This window comes from Festucalex cinctus, chromosome 19, assembly GCF_051991245.1.
Source record: "Festucalex cinctus isolate MCC-2025b chromosome 19, RoL_Fcin_1.0, whole genome shotgun sequence".
Taxonomy (NCBI): Eukaryota; Metazoa; Chordata; class Actinopteri; order Syngnathiformes; family Syngnathidae; genus Festucalex; species Festucalex cinctus.
In genome coordinates, this window is record NC_135429.1 from 19465874 (window position 1) to 19483159 (window position 17286).

General features: G+C 39.2%; 1 protein-coding gene across 1 annotated transcript; it reads left to right on the plus strand.

The window, feature by feature from the left end:
* Nucleotides 1-3870: 3870 nt before the first annotated feature.
* On the plus strand, nt 3871-16969 carry LOC144008087 (uncharacterized). The gene is made up of 18 exons (XM_077508149.1): nt 3871-3894; nt 4489-4560; nt 4654-4725; nt 5697-6850; nt 6986-7211; nt 7440-7605; nt 7690-7772; nt 8047-8226; nt 8561-8669; nt 9456-9614; nt 13515-13649; nt 13744-13878; nt 14005-14073; nt 14264-14358; nt 15181-15307; nt 15504-15621; nt 15959-16035; nt 16301-16969. Exons 9-18 carry the CDS (start codon nt 8574-8576, stop codon nt 16412-16414), a joined length of 1125 nt encoding a protein of 374 aa, XP_077364275.1. The 5' UTR covers nt 3871-3894; nt 4489-4560; nt 4654-4725; nt 5697-6850; nt 6986-7211; nt 7440-7605; nt 7690-7772; nt 8047-8226; nt 8561-8573; the 3' UTR covers nt 16415-16969.
* Nucleotides 16970-17286: the final 317 nt, after the last annotated feature.

Below are 17286 nucleotides of genomic sequence, written 5' to 3' on the forward strand. Positions count from 1 at the left end.
GAGTCATTCTGGAGTGGGGAAAGGACTGCATGACTCACAGATTGGAACAACCCGCACCCCGGAACACCACAGCCCAGGTTCACCAGGTGTCCCTCGCCTCGTCCGCTCAAGAGGAATACCCGAACCTGCACACCGTTCCCTCCTGCTACCACCACCTGCGGGAGGTTTTCAGCAAAACCAAGGCCATGACTCTTCCTCCCCACCGACCGTATGACTGCCCGATTGACCTGATTCCCGGATCAACCATCCCCAAGGGGAGACTGTACTCGGTCTCAGGACCCGAACGCCAGGCCATGAACACCTACATAGACGACTCCTTGAAAGCCGGCCTCATCCGACCATCTTCCTCGCCTGCGGGAGCAGGCTTCTTTTTTGTGAGCAAGAAGGATGGATCCCTACGCCCATGTATTGACTACAGCCCCTTGAATGATATCACAGTTAAAAATCGATACCCACTGCCATTGATGTCCTCGGTTTTCGACCAGTTGCAACAAGCCAAAATCTTCACAAAGCTCGATCTCCGGAACGCCTATCACCTCATCCGGATCCGCGAGGGAGATGAATGGAAGACTGGGTTTAACACTCCCCGGGGACATTACGAGTACCTGGTCATGCCTTTCGGCCTCACGAACGCTCCAGCAGTTTTCCAGGCCATGATAAACGAAGTACTCAAAGATTTCATCGACCACTTCGTGTACGTCTACCTGGATGATATCCTGATCTACTCTCCTGACCAAGCAAGCCATCGAAACCATGTGAACCGAGTCTTGCAACGCCTGCTGGATCACCGGCTTTACGTGAAGGCAGAAAAGAGCCTGTTCCACGTCAACACCATCTCCTTCTTGGGATTCGTCGTGTCACCCGGAAAAGTGGAGATGGAAGCGGACAAGGTCAGCGCCGTGCGAGATTGGCCCACGCCGGACTCACGAAAGAAGGTGCAACAATTCCTCGGATTCGCCAACTTCTACCGGCGATTTATCAGAAACTTCAGCACCATTGCCGCCCCTCTGCACGCCTTGACCTCCCCACAGGTTCGATTTAGGTGGAACACGGAAGCAGAAAGAGCATTCAAGGACTTAAAGGCTCGCTTCACCAATGCGCCAATCCTCAGAGTCCCTGACCCCAAACGCCAGTTCGTGGTGGAGGTAGACGCCTCGAGTATTGGAATTGGGGCAGTACTGTCTCAGCGTTGTCAGGAGGACGGCAAGACACATCCCTGCGCCTTCCTCTCACGAAAATTATCTAAAGCAGAACGCAACTACTCGGTCGGTGATCGGGAGCTCCTAGCTGTAAAGGTGGCTCTCGAAGAGTGGAGACACTGGTTGGAAGGCGCCGAACTCCCCTTCGTGATCTGGACCTACCACCGAAATCTGGAATACCTACGCCAGGCCAAAAGACTCAACCCTCGACAGGCCAGATGGTCTTTGTTTTTTAACCGCTTCGTTTTCTCTCTGACCTACAGACCCGGCAGTAAGAACGTCAAGGCTGACGCTTTGTCAAGAATTTACGAGTCCGAACCACTGGAAGCCGAGCCTGAGACCATTCTGCCCCGGGACTGCATAGTCGGGGCCATGAGGTGGCAAATTGAGGACGACGTCAAAGAGGCACTACGGAACGTCACTCCCCCCACGTCATGCCCACCACGCCGACTCTTTGTGCCTGAGGAACTGAGGGCCCAGGTAAAACACTGGGCCCATACTTCACGATTATTTTGCCATCCTGGAGTCCGCAGGACCATGTATGCTGTCGCCCAGAGATTCTGGTGGCCGGCAATGGAGACCACAATCAAGGACTACGTAGCTGCCTGTCCTACCTGTGCCCGCAACAAGACGTCAAACCAGTCCCGGATGGGTCTACTCCAGCCACTACCAATCCCATCCAGACCATGGGCGGAAATTTCAGTGGATTTTGTGACCGGACTACCACCATCCCATGGTAAAACCACAATCCTCACAGTCGTCGACAGATTCTCTAAGATGGTTCGTTTCATCCCATTAACCAAGCTCCCATCCGCCAAGACCACAGCCGACATCATGATCCACCACATATTCAGGTTTTATGGTTTCCCCTTACACATCGTTTCCGACCGTGGACCACAGTTCGTCTCCCGATTTTGGACTCAATTTTGTAAAGCCCTAGGTGCCAAAGCCAACCTGACGTCTGGGTACCATCCTGAGGCCAATGGGCAGGCAGAACGGCTGAACCAGCAGCTCGAAACCGGTCTCCGATGCCTCGTCTCCCAGAACCCGACAACCTGGAGCAAGTATCTAGTATGGGTCGAGCTCGCGCACAACTCTTTGCCCACATCTGCCACAGGTCTCACCCCGTTTAAATGCGTCCACGGCTACGATCCGCCATTCTTCGCCGAACTGGAAGAGGAGGCAACGGTCCCCTCGGTCAAGGCCATGATCCGTCGGTGCCACAAGGGCTGGTCGGCGGCCCGGACGGCGCTTCAACGCCAGGGAGACCGGGTGAAGAGGGCCGCCGACCGGAAGAGGAGACCGGCACCAGAATACCGCCCAGGCCAGCGAGTTTGGCTATCAGCCAAACACCTCAGGCTCAAGGTACCATGTCCAAAGTTGGCCCCGCGATTTGTGGGGCCTTTTCCCGTAACCAAGTCCATAGGTCCTGCTGCAGTTCGTCTTCGCTTACCAAGATCCCTCAAAATCCATCCCACGTTCCATGTCAGCCAAGTCAAACCTGTCCGTGAAAGCACACTGGTGCCCTCCGAACCCGACCCACCCCCCCCGGAGATGATTGAAGGCGGCCCCGTTTACAAGGTTAGAAAACTTTTGGATGTTCGTAATCGGGGCCGCGGAAGACAATACCTGGTGGACTGGGAGGGATATGGCCCGGAGGAAAGGCAATGGGTCCCCTCCCGGTTCATCGTGGATCCCTCGTTAATTGATGAATTTTATGAAGATCACCCTGACATTCCTGGGCCGTCAAGAGCCGGCCGTTGAGGGGAGGGTACTGTCACGCCGCCACCAGGCGTGGCGGCTCATGCTTTTATTTTTGTGTCTCTGTTTCCCGTTTTACTCTGAAATCCTAACTCTCCTCTCACCCCAGGTCACTTGCCCTTCCTGCCGCTCACTCATTACCGGTCCCCGCCCATGATTATCACCACCTGCCACCAATCAACCCACACAATAAAAGCCAGCTGCATTCTCCCCTCAGTGCCGAAGTGTCACCGTCAGTGCATGGAAGCGTCCCACAGTCCTTATGTCCTTGTTCATGTTGCCTAGCGTTTTTGCCTTGTTTTTGTGCCTTTTCCTCCCTTTTGGAGCGCCTTTAGTTACCCCTTTTGCCTTGTGCCCTTTTTTCCTCCCTAGCGGAGCGCTTTTCGTTGTCCCCAGTACCCTTTGCCTGTTTTTTCCTCCCTAGTGGAGCGTTTTTTGTTCTCCACTTTTTTCCCTCCCTGTTCTCCTCTCAGTTTGAGAGGAGACCCCTGTTGGCCGGAAATAAATCTGCTGCCTTGGTGGCCTACCTTACGCCTGCGTCTGAGTCCTACTTGACCTCGCCCTGTCAACATATATATATATATATATATATATATATATATATATATATATATTTACATAACTGTCTTTTTTTAGTTTTTTTTTTTTTTTTGAGGTCTTAATATAAAAATGTAAAGTTCCAATGTTTGTACTTAATAGGATTCACAATTGTCTGAGGACCAACATACAAAAAACATCATAATTGATGTCGACGACAAATCACCGGAAAAGGTAAACTACTGCTGCAACAGCTGTCTTTTTTTTGTTTTGTTTTTTTTGTGGTCTTAATATAAAAATGTAAAGTTCCAATGTTTGTACTTAATAGGATTCACAATTGTCTGAGGACCAACATACAAAAAACATAAGTGATGTCGACGACAAATCACCGGAAAAGGTAAACTACTGCTGCAACAGCTGTCTTTTTTTTGTTTTTTGTTTTTTTTTGTGGTCTTAATATAAAAATGTAAAGTTCCAATGTTTGTACTTAATAGGATTCACAATTGTCTGAGGACCAACATACAAAAAACATCATAATTGATGTCGACGACAAATCACCGGAAAAGGTAAACTACTGCTGCAACAGCTGTCTTTTTTGTTTTTTTTTGTTTTTTTGTGGTCTTGATATAAAAATGTAAAGTTCCAATGTTTGTACTTAATAGGATTCACAATTGTCTGAGGACCAACATACAAAAAACATCATAATTGATGTCGACGACAAATCACCGGAAAAGGTAAACTCCTGCTGCAACAGCTGTCTTTTTTTTTTTTTTTTTTTTTTTGTGGTCTTAATATAAAAATGTAAAGTTCCAATGTTTGTACTTAATAGGATTCACAATTGTCTGAGGACCAACATACAAAAAACATCATAATTGATGTCGACGACAAATCACCGGAAAAGGTAAACTACTGCTGCAACAGCTGTCTTTTTTTTTTTTTTTTTTGTGGTCTTAATATAAAAATGTAAAGTTCCAATGTTTGTACTTAATAGGATTCACAATTGTCTGAGGACCAACATACAAAAAACATCATAATTGATGTCGACAACAAATCACCAGAAAAGGTAAACTACTGCTGCAACAGCTGTCTTTTTTTTGTTTTTGTTTTTTGTGGTCTTAATATAAAAATGTAAAGTTCCAATGTTTGTACTTAATAGGATTCACAATTGTCTGAGGACCAACATACAAAAAACATCATAATTGATGTCGACGACAAATTACCGGAAAAGGTAAACTACTGCTGCAACAGCTGTCTTTTTTTTTTTTTTTTTTTTTTTTTTTTTGTGGTCTTAATATAAAAATGTAAAGTTCCAATGTTTGTACTTAATAGGATTCACAATTGTCTGAAGACCAATATACAAAAAACATCATAATTGATGTCGATGACAAATCACCGCAAAAGGTGCTGCAAGAACATTCTTATATCTGTTCTATTAACATGCTAAATGTAGTTTTGTTGTTTTTCAAAGGAGAAGTCGGATTCATGTGACGCATACTCCGATAGTATTGACAAGTCACCGATAACAGAGCATGTAAGATTTGTTTGAGGCAATCAAATATACATTATTAGTCTAATATTAATGCATTCTATTTTATAACTTATTCCCTATTTATGCCAAGCTGGAGACTTTCCAAGCTGAAATTGTGCAAGAGGCACTCGGAACATACATACATTCATTCACCTTCACATAGGAAAATGCTTCATATAACATTATTTAGTTTTTATTAATCCAGTATATATAAATTTTACATACCTTGAATAAATGTAAAGAAATGCACGGTTTGTAATGCACATAACGTATGACACTTTAAGATGAAGAGTAAACAGGATTTGAATGATGAATATGCACAAGCATGTACGAAACAAAGAAAGAACTATACAAAACACAATATGGTATACTTTTATTTTTATTATTTATCTTTTCTGTGCAGTTGTGAAATTTTTCATAGTTTTGGTACCTGCTCATTACAAACATGCGGACTGACCTGCTTGAATATTTCACAGTACCGGTACATTGTTAGTGTGAGTAACTGATTTAGTGTGGGCCATTCTTCGTAGTATCTTGTCTCTTGCCCACAGTAAACAGTGATAGGCCTCAATATTCTTTGTTCTGACCCTTAGCAACTTTGGATGGATATGTGGATGGATGGATATTAATATATAATTTTTATTGTTTTTTTCTGTCCTAATTGGCTTTAGGGAACTACTAACAACGACAGCGAGACTGCCACATCTGCAGAAGATGGTTTTATAAGGATCAAAGTGCCTTCTGTACAAACTTTTTTTTTTTATAGACCAAAAGGACTGGACTGCTCTCCAAAAATCAAGAACACACAGACGATTCAGAGGTCTTCAGTGGACAAACATAATATCAAAAGGAATTAGATCCATCCATCCCTACTGCTCTTTCGGCTTCAAAAGACACAGAATCAAGACAGGAGGCTCACAAAGCCAAGGTCCTGAATTTTGGTGTCTGGGATATTGCCGTTTTGAGGACTGTCCTGTTCAAGTGACAGTCACAGTGAACTCAGATTTAAAAGCCGTCGTGGACATCAAGGGCCCAGAGTGCATCCACAATCGGACTGAATTAAAATCACGACCAGTTCGAGGAAAGGACAGGGATGCACTGGGGCATACATTGCAAAAAGAATTGCCCAGGTCGATGTATTTGTATAACTTGGGACAATTACAAGAAGCAATAATCAAGTCAGGCTGCAGAGATGAGGCACCATCTCCTAGTGTTTTAAAAAACATTTCATGGGAGGTGAGACAAAAAAGCCGTCTCCATAGTAATGAATTAATGAGTTTGCAATTCATGGTTGAAAGAAAAAAAAACAACCCAGAAGATGTTCTGCAAAAAATATTTTTATTTCCCAAAGGAGTACTTTTGTGGTCTCAGAGGGGCATAGCCATCTACCATGAGAGGACAAAGGAGGACATTCTGTATCTGGACGCCACTGGCAGCATATTAAAAAAGGAAAAGGGATCGCCACCATTTTACTTTTATGAACTTGTTGTGAGGAATCCCTCAAAAGGCTCCTCACCTTTTCCTGTGGCCACTTATTTAACATGTGACCACACCACTGCCTCTGTCCAGTACTTTTTGGATGCATTTTTAACAGATGTGGCAAAGATGTATGGGCAGAGAGCGATGCGGCCTCCTGTTATGTTACTTTGCGATGGCTCGATGGTGATAATGCAAGCACTGTGTCTTTCCTTTATGAAGACCAATTTGAACAACGCAATTGAACATTATTATTCAATAGTAACTGGAAGAGGGAAATCCACTGACTTTGACATACCAATCCTACACCGATGCTTAAGTCACCTGATGAAGAATGCCAAAGAAAATTGTAAGAACATTTGACTTTCAGCTCTCAGTCTCTGTTTTTATTAATGTCAGCAATGTTGTCATCCAGACTGTACTTTGATGATTATTACTTTTGAGAACAAATCTAACTTCTAATTTTACTTTACTTTTATTACAGCGCCAAACACGAATACCACCTGGCTATGCATGTAATTGGAGTTTTTACAACTGCAACAACACTGCAAGTCCTTGACGACATGGTTTTCAGTGCTACAGTGGTTTTCTCAAGTCCATACAGTGGAAAGCATGTCGAAAAGCATTTCAAAAACTTGCAGCTACTGATGCAAGACAAAAAGCCCTTTGAGAAAAATCTCAACTTAGACAGTGAAGCACATGACGAAGAGGTAACATATAGCACATCTGAAGTATACAATTTAACTGTCAATTATTACACACTTGCATTGAATGTTCATATTCACATGCGCTACTAATAAACAATTAATATCAATATTGAAATTTATTCAGATATTTTTTTTAAATAAATATGCCTTTTATTCTCCATGAAAATGTTTTTTCATACATGTAAAACAAATAAATTAATTTAAAAAAAAAAACCCACTCTTGATATTTAGGAAGTCCCAGGAAAAAATGTTTTTGCAGAGCATTTCAGGCGACTAACTGCGAAAGCGCCACTGGATAAAGATGGGCAGGCCAACATTTATTACTGTGAAGGATTAGTGCCTCACTTGTGCAAATACATCCTACCCAATGCTGCACTGTGGTCTGCTATGATGCTTGGTAGGTGAACACATACAAGCATGCACACGCACACACAAATATAGTATAGACAGTCACACTGGACCTGTAAATGTTTTTTCTCAGGTGACCTTGGTCGTCATGGGATTGGCACAGTGTATGACAAGGCTACACAAAGATATAATTTTCTGAAAATTGTGAAAAGACAGGTAGAGCAAGAAAACACATTTACCTATAATCAGGGGCGGGCGTCGAGGGCCGAAGTCCTGGAGGTTTTGGAGGTTTTCCTCTTCCAACACAAGCTGATTCCAATCAACAAGATTGTTATCAAGCCTATGCAGAGTTTGCTGATGAGCTGATCATATATCTGCTGTTGGAGAAGGGAAAGATTCAAAACCTGCAGGACTGCGGCCCTCGAGGCCCGAAATTGGCCAGCCCTGAATGAATTAATGTTATATTAACAACGTTTATATCCATTTCCAGAATATCACAGATGACAATAAAACACAGGGCATAATGGAGAAAAGCCAGTGGGATTTGAAGCATATTCGGTTCCTGTCTAGAAGGATCACCCAGCTAGATGACTTCGTTGTCCAATATCAGCTTATCCACACAGCACTGCTGAGGGAGTTTGATGACTCCAGTAGGTCTTTGAAAAAAAAGGTGAGCAAATCATTGCATCCATGTAAAATACCATCCATCCATCCATTTTTTTAAAATGTTTATTCCTCACAAGGAAACACATTGTACTTTGTTTAGATTTATCTGAGATATACATTTAAAAATAATTTTTGTATGAATGTTAAAAAAAGTATTCAATTTATTTAAAAATATTGAATTATTTCAATATTTTAAAATTAAATGCTTGGATGAGATGGTAACGCAAAGAAATTCTACCAATGGAATTCTTATTATTATTTTTGGAATGTGAAAAGCACATTTTTTGCAACATACATCAATGGAAATATGCAAAAAACAATTTTTGTATCCTTTATAGACTTTCAGAGTGGATGTGGAAAAGTGGAAACAGCGCAATAAAAAAAAAGAGGGGGAAATATGTCAAGGCTATCAGAAAGCCATTCCCTTTCGAAGTTTCCAGGACAGAGGTACAGTACTTTATTTTTATTTAATAATAATAATAATAATAATAATTAAAAAAAAATACTCAAAAAGACCTCACCTACAAAATGTCCTCATTTTTAGGTGAGGTTGCCATTTGTCTGTGAAAAACCAGAACGACCCCCTCTTTTTTGAACTCACTCACGACCATGCACACACACGCACACACACGCACACCCACATGTCCCAAAGGGATCAATAAAGTCAAGTCTAAGTCTATTTTAAAATTGTAGATTCTCACTGAAGGCATTATGTTCTTAACAAAATAGGTGAATTAACTGAAAACATTTTTTATATTATTTTCTTCAAAATAGTCATGCTTTGCTCCGATGATTTTTTTTGCACATTCTGACCTCTGGGAACTCCTTCAATACTGTTGGAAAACCACTTCAGGTGACTACGCAAGAAGCTCATCGAGAGAATGCAAAGAGTGTGCAAAATATAATCAGAGCAAAGAGTGAGTATTTTGAAGAAACGATAATATAAAACATATTTTCAGTTACTTAATCTTTTTTTAAGTACTTAACTCCACGTGTTCATTCATAGTTTTGATGCCTTCATTGAGAATCTACTATGTAAATAGTCATGAGAGTAAAGCAAAAACCTTGAATAAGGTGTGTGTGTGTGTGTGTGTCCAAACTTTTCGCCTATAAAAGTAAAGAAAACAAAATAACATTTAGCATTGTTATTACTGTGTGTTTAATTTTGTGTGATCAAAATGTTCTATAAGCTTAATGTGGCAGATATGAAACAGGCTGTGCTTTGCTCACAAGGTCAACAATGACACCACAGATGTCAACATTGCTCAAAAACCTGGTTCTGCAGTCCTGAGTCAAGCCAAGGACTCTTTCACAACTATTCAAAACGGCTGCAGTCAAGACCCGCGTATCCAGCATGACCAGCAGCAACATTCAGAAACTCCAGATGAGCAGGTACGATTATCCACGTAACAAACGGATTCTCTCTGATAACGGAAAAAAAAAACATGTTGTAGGTTTATGTAAGGGCCTATATAAAGCACTGGATCCAGCCGTAACTCCCAAATAAAAGTTACCATTAATTCTTAAAAAAATCTAAGATCTATGGCCAATCACAAAAAAAATGCGAATTAAATCACCCACACACTGCCAGTTACACCAACACACAAGTTAGATGTATTCTTATATGTTTAAGCGATAGATGTATAGATCTATAAGCGAAGTGCGCATCTCGAATTCAACGTGCATGATGTGTAGCGGTGTGGTGCATTGTGGGTAGCCAAAACTACCAAACGGTGATTGAAAATGAAATGGATCCCATGAAATCGGCTCTGATAGAAACGTTTCAACCGCTGGAAAGTTGCTGTTTTTTATGAACATGCATAGCATGTGTCAACTTCCGCTTACCCGCAGGACTTAAATCGGGAAATATGTCCTGATCGACTCTCCAATTAAAGGGTTAGAAATTCCCCTTTTTCCTCACCAGCTCTAAGGCGTCAGCGTGAGGAGACGGGAATTAGATAAGCCGATATATCAAAGTGGATTCACCTAGGTTTGTTCACTGTCTTCTTATCATGAGGCCAATCCGTTTCCATCCACCTATCAATCCTGAGTGAGTAACCACACACACAGAGCCCAGGAAGGATAATCTGAACACCTCACTTAAATTGGCAGCTCCACTTTTCTAAGTTGTTTGCATTTGTTATTGACCTAGTCATTTAATAATCCTTGTTAGAATCATACGGATTTGTTACATATCAAGCTGGAGTATTTGACTTTATTAATACAGATGGAGACACTCATTAGATGTTATTCGAGTGCACTTACCTTTTTCCAAACGTCCGTTGCTGTTGTCCTCCTCGAAGAGGGAAAAAATAATATTGATGCGGACTTATAAAATGTCCAAAACAAAATACAATAAAATCAAAGCAAATGATAAGGACTTATCAAACGTCCAAAACAAAAATAAAATCAAAACAAATAATAAGGACTTATCAAACGTCCAAATATAAAAATAAAATCAAAACAAATAATAAGGACTTATCAAACGTCCAAATATAAAAATAAAATCAAAAACAAATAACAAGGACTTATGAAACGTCCAAAATAAAAATAAAATCAGAAACAAATAATAAGGACTTATCAAACGTCCAAATATAAAAATAAAATCAAAAACAAATAATAAGGTCTTATAAAACGACCTCGGACTCATAAAACGTCCAAAAATAAATAAAATCAAAAACAAATAAGGACTTATGAAACGTCCTAAATAAAAATAAAATCAGAAACAAATAATAAGGACTTATCAAACGTCCAAATATAAAAATAAAATCAAAAACAAATAATAAGGTCTTATAAAACGACCTCGGACTCATAAAACGTCCAAAAATAAATATAATAAAAATTAAAACAAACCAAACAAACTAATTAAATCACAATTAGTTTTTAAATCATTTTATTTGGTCTCATAAAATGACCTCGGACTTATAAAACGTCCAAAAAAAAATAAAACCAAAAATAAATAAAATAAAGATTAAAACAAAACAATAAAATGATTGATTCAAAAATTGTCTTTTAAACAATTTTATTGACAATAAAAGATAACCAATATAAATCACATTTAATGATAAAACTTTAAATCAATCAAAATAAAATAAAATAAAATAAAAACAGAAAATTAAGAATAATATAAACCTTTTACAAGAGCTTTCTGAGATTGATCATTTCTCAAAAAAGCTTAAGACCTGATTGACAATAAGATGTTTTTGGCTAAAAATAATTTTAAAGATATGAGAGTGTATTAAATGGCCCCTACCCTAACACGCGATTAGTCATTCATATCTTCCTATTATACATCTTTATTGCTAAAAAAAAAAGTTGTACATTACCAATTATTGAAGATAATTCCATTCACGGCTGGTTCCAGTCCTTCGTAAAAATCCAAAGTCCTCAAACAGGCATAAATCCATCTTCAGGAATACACTCCTTTACCGACCAGATCGCAGAGTAGAAAGGACCCCGATCGTAGCTGGTGACGGCTTTTTATCACCTTGGGCCTCGTCACTGACTTCTTCCGTGAATGTCCTTCCGCCTCCAAAAATATCAAAGCGCACTTGGGACTCATTTTCAGTAATTTTCCACAGACGAGCCATGAAGATGAAGTCATACATTCTTTACAAATGTGTCATGGATACACAACGTTGAATGATGAGTCATACATGAAAATATGTCAAGGTCTTCAGCTCTATTCGACAATGATGAACGTTAGAATAAATAACATCATAGATATATTAATTAAGCAAGCATGAATAACATATATATACATGACATGTTAAATCCCAAATTCTCTCAGGGCACTTAACATGTTAATTCTAATCTCTGTTGCACATCTTGTATATATCTTTGTTAAATCAAACAATACGTACAGATAATCTTTTCAATGCAGTTACAGCAATATTATCAGCGATAAAAGACAGTATCACTTCTAAATAAAAGAAAAGAAAAAAGAAAAGACAGCAAAACTTCATAGTTGGCTTTCAATGTGCTACAAACATTGATCCAAAAATCAGGTTAACAATTGTCGAATATAGATTGTGTTGTGTATTATTATTTAATTCAGGATATCATTTATTTACACTCAATTTGTATCTTATATGGAATTATCCGGGCAATGCTGAGTGGGTGGCTTAGTTGTACAGGTTTGGCGGCATCTGGTGGTTACTTTGAGGAACTACACCCAGAGGCCAAAGAATGATTCAGTCCTACAGACACCTATTGGTCTCTAACTACGAATTGAGTCTAACCCATTAATTTGCTATCTCATTTTACATGATATGGCGTTTCATCTGACCCACTCAATCTACTCAATTCAACACATGTGGTTTACTGAGATCGGGGAAGTTGACTTGCAAGCTTTAAAGTGCAAAGTTACGCAAAGATTGTCACCACTCTACTCTCCGCCATTCAAATTGATGCGCAAACTTAATGCACACTTCGCTTATTGAAGTAACACATCTACTTTCCATTAAAACTCACTCCATGTTGGACTGCTGGTTATTTTGTGCCCCTCTTTTTCTCCCAATCTTTAGTCTTTATTAATACATTTGTCACGCCGCCACCAGAGTGGCGGGTCAAGCTTTTATTTGTAAGGACAATGTCAGGCATTCCTGACCGAATGCGACTTACACTTTGACTTGACTCCGTGTCAACATTAGCTTCCAATTCCCACTTTCCCTTGACCTCCATAAAATTAGTGCTGAAATAAATTTGCATAGCTTGATAAATGACTCCCTTCTTTGACTGTCCCTTTGAATAAATTTGAAACATTCCGCAATCTCTGTCGGTTCTTTACATATTTTTCCCCATTCACTATGTCTCTGGAGGTAATGTCTTAATTGCAAATATTTGTAAAAATCCTTCTTAGGTATAATTCTATTTTGAAGTTTTTTAAATGATTTCAATATTTGTCCTTCAAACACCTGGGAGAAAAATATTAATCATTTCCCTTCCATTTTTCAAATCCTCAACCCTTTGTCCCAGGTACAAATTTTTTTTATTTTTTTTTGCTATTTTCGTAGCCCAACTAACAGGCCTTGATATTTTAAATGTATTTGTTATTATTGACCTCACTTACTTTTTTTTAACTATAACTTTATTATTGTTTTAAATGTGTAAATAAAACTGCCCTAGTCTTGATTATACTGTTATTACAATATTACTATATTACTATTATTATACTATTATTAAGTACTGTCACATATTTACTTTTCTGAAAATGATTTAGACTGCCATATATACCATCTAATACTGATCTGTAATATTTTGATGTTTTTGTGTATGTGTTTGTGGTTACAGCTTGATGATTTGTGGGGTAAGAAGGAAACAGAAGTTGTGGTTGCAATGCTGCCATCGCAAATAAAAGGCAACACCATTATCATCTGGCACAGTGAGCCATGTTCATTACGGCCTCATGAGTGGCTTAATGGCGAGGTACATTTATAATTTAAGGTTATTATACTAATGAAATAAAATAATGAAACTCTCATTTGACAAATAATCCTAAACAAATATTTTTTTTTCATAGATAATTGAGGCATTACTTCATCTTTCTGCAAACAAACTTCAGAGGAAGAAAAGACTTTATATATTGAACCACTACACAGCTGGCCTCATTCTCGCTGGTGACAGGAAACAACTTCCACGTCACTGTCTGCCAAAGGTATTGCTGTGATTAGGGGGAAGGTCACCAAACGAGTTCAGAGGATAGCACTCAAAGCCATGATGTTTATTATTTTGAGGAATATTAATTGTAATACTTAAGCTTACACTGTATCTCTATTGACAGGTGAACTTTCACAAATACAAGGGCATTATGTCATTTGTAAATGTCAACAGGAATCACTGGAAGCTTCTGGTAAGTGCAGTTCATGTACAGTATTTATTTCCACAGAGAAAAATATAAGCAGTCTTTTTCATACCTGTCAAAATTAGTTGTTTTAGTTGTATTATTGGCAATGCTTATGAAAAGCTTCTAGTAGTAGCAATAAAACTGTGCTTCCTCCAAAAAATATAAACATATATATGTTTAATTTCTAACCTTTCAGTACATAAATGCTGTTAACCAAACAGTTTATCTGGTGGATCCAGCATTGAGCAACACTGAAGCAACGGATTCCAACATTGCTGCCAAAAAATTCAGGTATTTACAATGTATACTGCACTTCCATCTCTTCAAACAGTTGCTGTGGTGCTGACCTTCTCTATCATAGTCTGTACCTCAATGTAATGTACCCCTTTCATCACATATTCAGTACCATAAATGTATCTTCAAAGAATTAAATTTATTTACTAGTGATAGACCAATCTTTTTTTTAGGGCCAATACCGATGCCGATTATTAGTGGTCAAGGTGGCTGATATCCGATATTTGGAGCCGATATTAATTTTCAGTAAAAAGGGGTGAAAGAAGATATTGGTGTCCACTTTTTAAAAAATATATAAATGGCAATCTTGACTTTGTTGTCATGTCTTATAGCATGTTTATTGAACAATTTTTCAGACCTGTCAAAATGTATCTTTTTTTTTTTTATCTTAGATAATAAACATCCCTTTTTAAATTTCTAATAAATGTTCAGAGAGAGCTTCCAAAGTCATAAGTACGTCTTAAAAAGTTAAATAGAAACTTAAACAAGGAAATACTATAGCTCTCTATCGTTTTCTACAAATAAAAAAAAAAAAAAGAAATCTTCACACTTAAATTTTCAAACTTTTTAAGAAAAAAATGGTTCACAAAGTTCGCAACATCAGCAGCTTCTCTTATAAAGTTAACTGAAAATTTAAGTAAATAGTTCTTTGTGATTAAAATGGTTTTAGGTTGATTTTTTTTATCGGCCGTCAGATTTTTAAAAAAGGCTGATACTGATATTCATCAAAATGGCCAATATTCCCTACTATTTACACACTATTTTGAATTATTTTTACAGTGTGAAAGTTGTTGTTCTTGTGACCTTTATCAAACACAGTGAATACCTAATAATGAGGAGAACCTGCTATGGAAAGTCAGACTGGGTGGACAACAAATGGAAAGGAGGGTGTCTGTCCCATCCCACCCAGAAGGATGGCAATAGCTGTGGCGTTATTGTTACCTTGGTAATTAATATCTACTTTGTCATTAAATATTGGACAGTCACTGGTTGTGTATTTGGCTTATGTAGCTATATAATGAGTTACATACAAAAACAATCAGTTACACTATATGTTGCCTTGTATAAACTGTATTTATGAATTGTGTACCCTAAACAATTAGGTCAATCCCACAAGACAAGAAAAGCTGTTTGTGTTTCAGATGGCAATGGAACTGATGAAGGCTTTCCCAGACATTCCTTGCATGAAGTTCAGGACATCGAGTGTGGAAATGGCGTCTGAGAGAAGAAGATTGGCTTTAAAGATACTGAAAGAATCTGGTAGGCTATTTAAGAGTGATCACTAATCACCCATAATAAAACATTTTTTCTGCAGTTGTATCATCAATACATTGATTGGCCAAACAATTCTTATGAATACAGGTACATGCTTAATTAATATTAAGTCTTTAACACAACGGATTATCCTGAATGACATTACTTATGCAGTTGTTCATGCAATGTACCACAATGTGTGATTATATGAAAGATATGTCTGTATTCTTTCTCCACAGATGTATTTAAAATTTCAATAACAATTTCAAACAGCATACCTACAGGACTGTGAATTAAAAAATTATATATACATTAACTGATATTTGCTTTCATTATGTTGTAGTATTTGATATCTCCATACACTGTGGCATGTGTTCAATGACCAAACCGCCTGGAACAAGTCCTCCTGTAACACATTGGGTGAGTTTTACTTTGCAAGATCATATTATGTATTTGAATATATTTTTTTCATTTAGTCCTGCTGTATATTAGTGGCACATTAGTTTGTGAAGTCCATAGAAGTTAGATTTGTTCAGGTTTTGGAAAATACAATTTGTAGTGAGTAATTAAAAAAAAAACAAAAAAAAACATGTTATCGAGTTGTCCTTGTTAAAATTTGCCCAATACGTATTGTTGCATTAAAGTGTTTTGTAATAATTTGTTTTTCAATTTTTCCTCTGATTAGATCCAATGTAACGGCTGCGGAAGGTGGTACCATGTGCAGTGCCTAGGAATGACATCACAAGAATTGAGAAATGTCCGAAAACGAGACTGGTTTTGCCCTTTATGCCAAATGTGAATTAGTGTTATCATGATACCAAAATCTTTTGTTGGTGCCTCAATAAAAATCTAAAACATCAGCAAAAGCAGCATTAAAAATGACAAAAGAATTTCATATATATATGTCACGCCGCCACCAGAGTGGCGGGTCAAGCTTTTATTTGTCACAGTCAGGTTCCTGTTTTATTTTGAAATTACTAACTCTCATCTCATCCCAGGTCACTTACCCTTCCTGCAGCTCACTGATTACCGGTCCACGCCCATGATCACCACCACCTGTTCCCAATCAACCCGGACATAAAAGCCACCTGCATTCTCCCCTCCGTTGCCGAAGTGTCACATCTCAGTGCATGGAAGCGTCCTCACAGTCCTTGTTTCACAGTCCTTGTTCGATGTCTTGCCTTGCCTTGTCTTGCGCCCTTAGTTTGCCCCTTGTTTTCCTCCCTAGCGGAGCGCCTTTAGTTGTCCCTGTTTTTGAGTGCCCTTGTTTTATCTCCAGTTTGGAGCTCTTTTTGTTCTGCCTTTTTTCCCTCCTTGAGAGGTGTTTTTTGGTTCATTGGATTAAAGCTGCAGCCTTGTTGGCCAACTTACACTCTGCGTCTGAGTCCTACCTCCTCGCTCCGTGTCAGTACACTTCGGCCAGCATGGACCCAGCGGAGAAGTTGGAGATCTGGCTGCAGACCCAAGAGACTCGCATGTCGCACCAGGAGAAGGCCCAGCAAGCCATGGACACCCGGATGGGGGAACTTGCTGGACAAGTGCAGGAGCTGGTGAGCTACCTACAACTCTCCACGCCGACCGTCACGAAACCAGAGACCGCAGAACCACCGATCCCGACTCCAGCCTTGGCCGGGGCTGGATTGAGACTGGCCTCCCCGGAGCGATACTCGG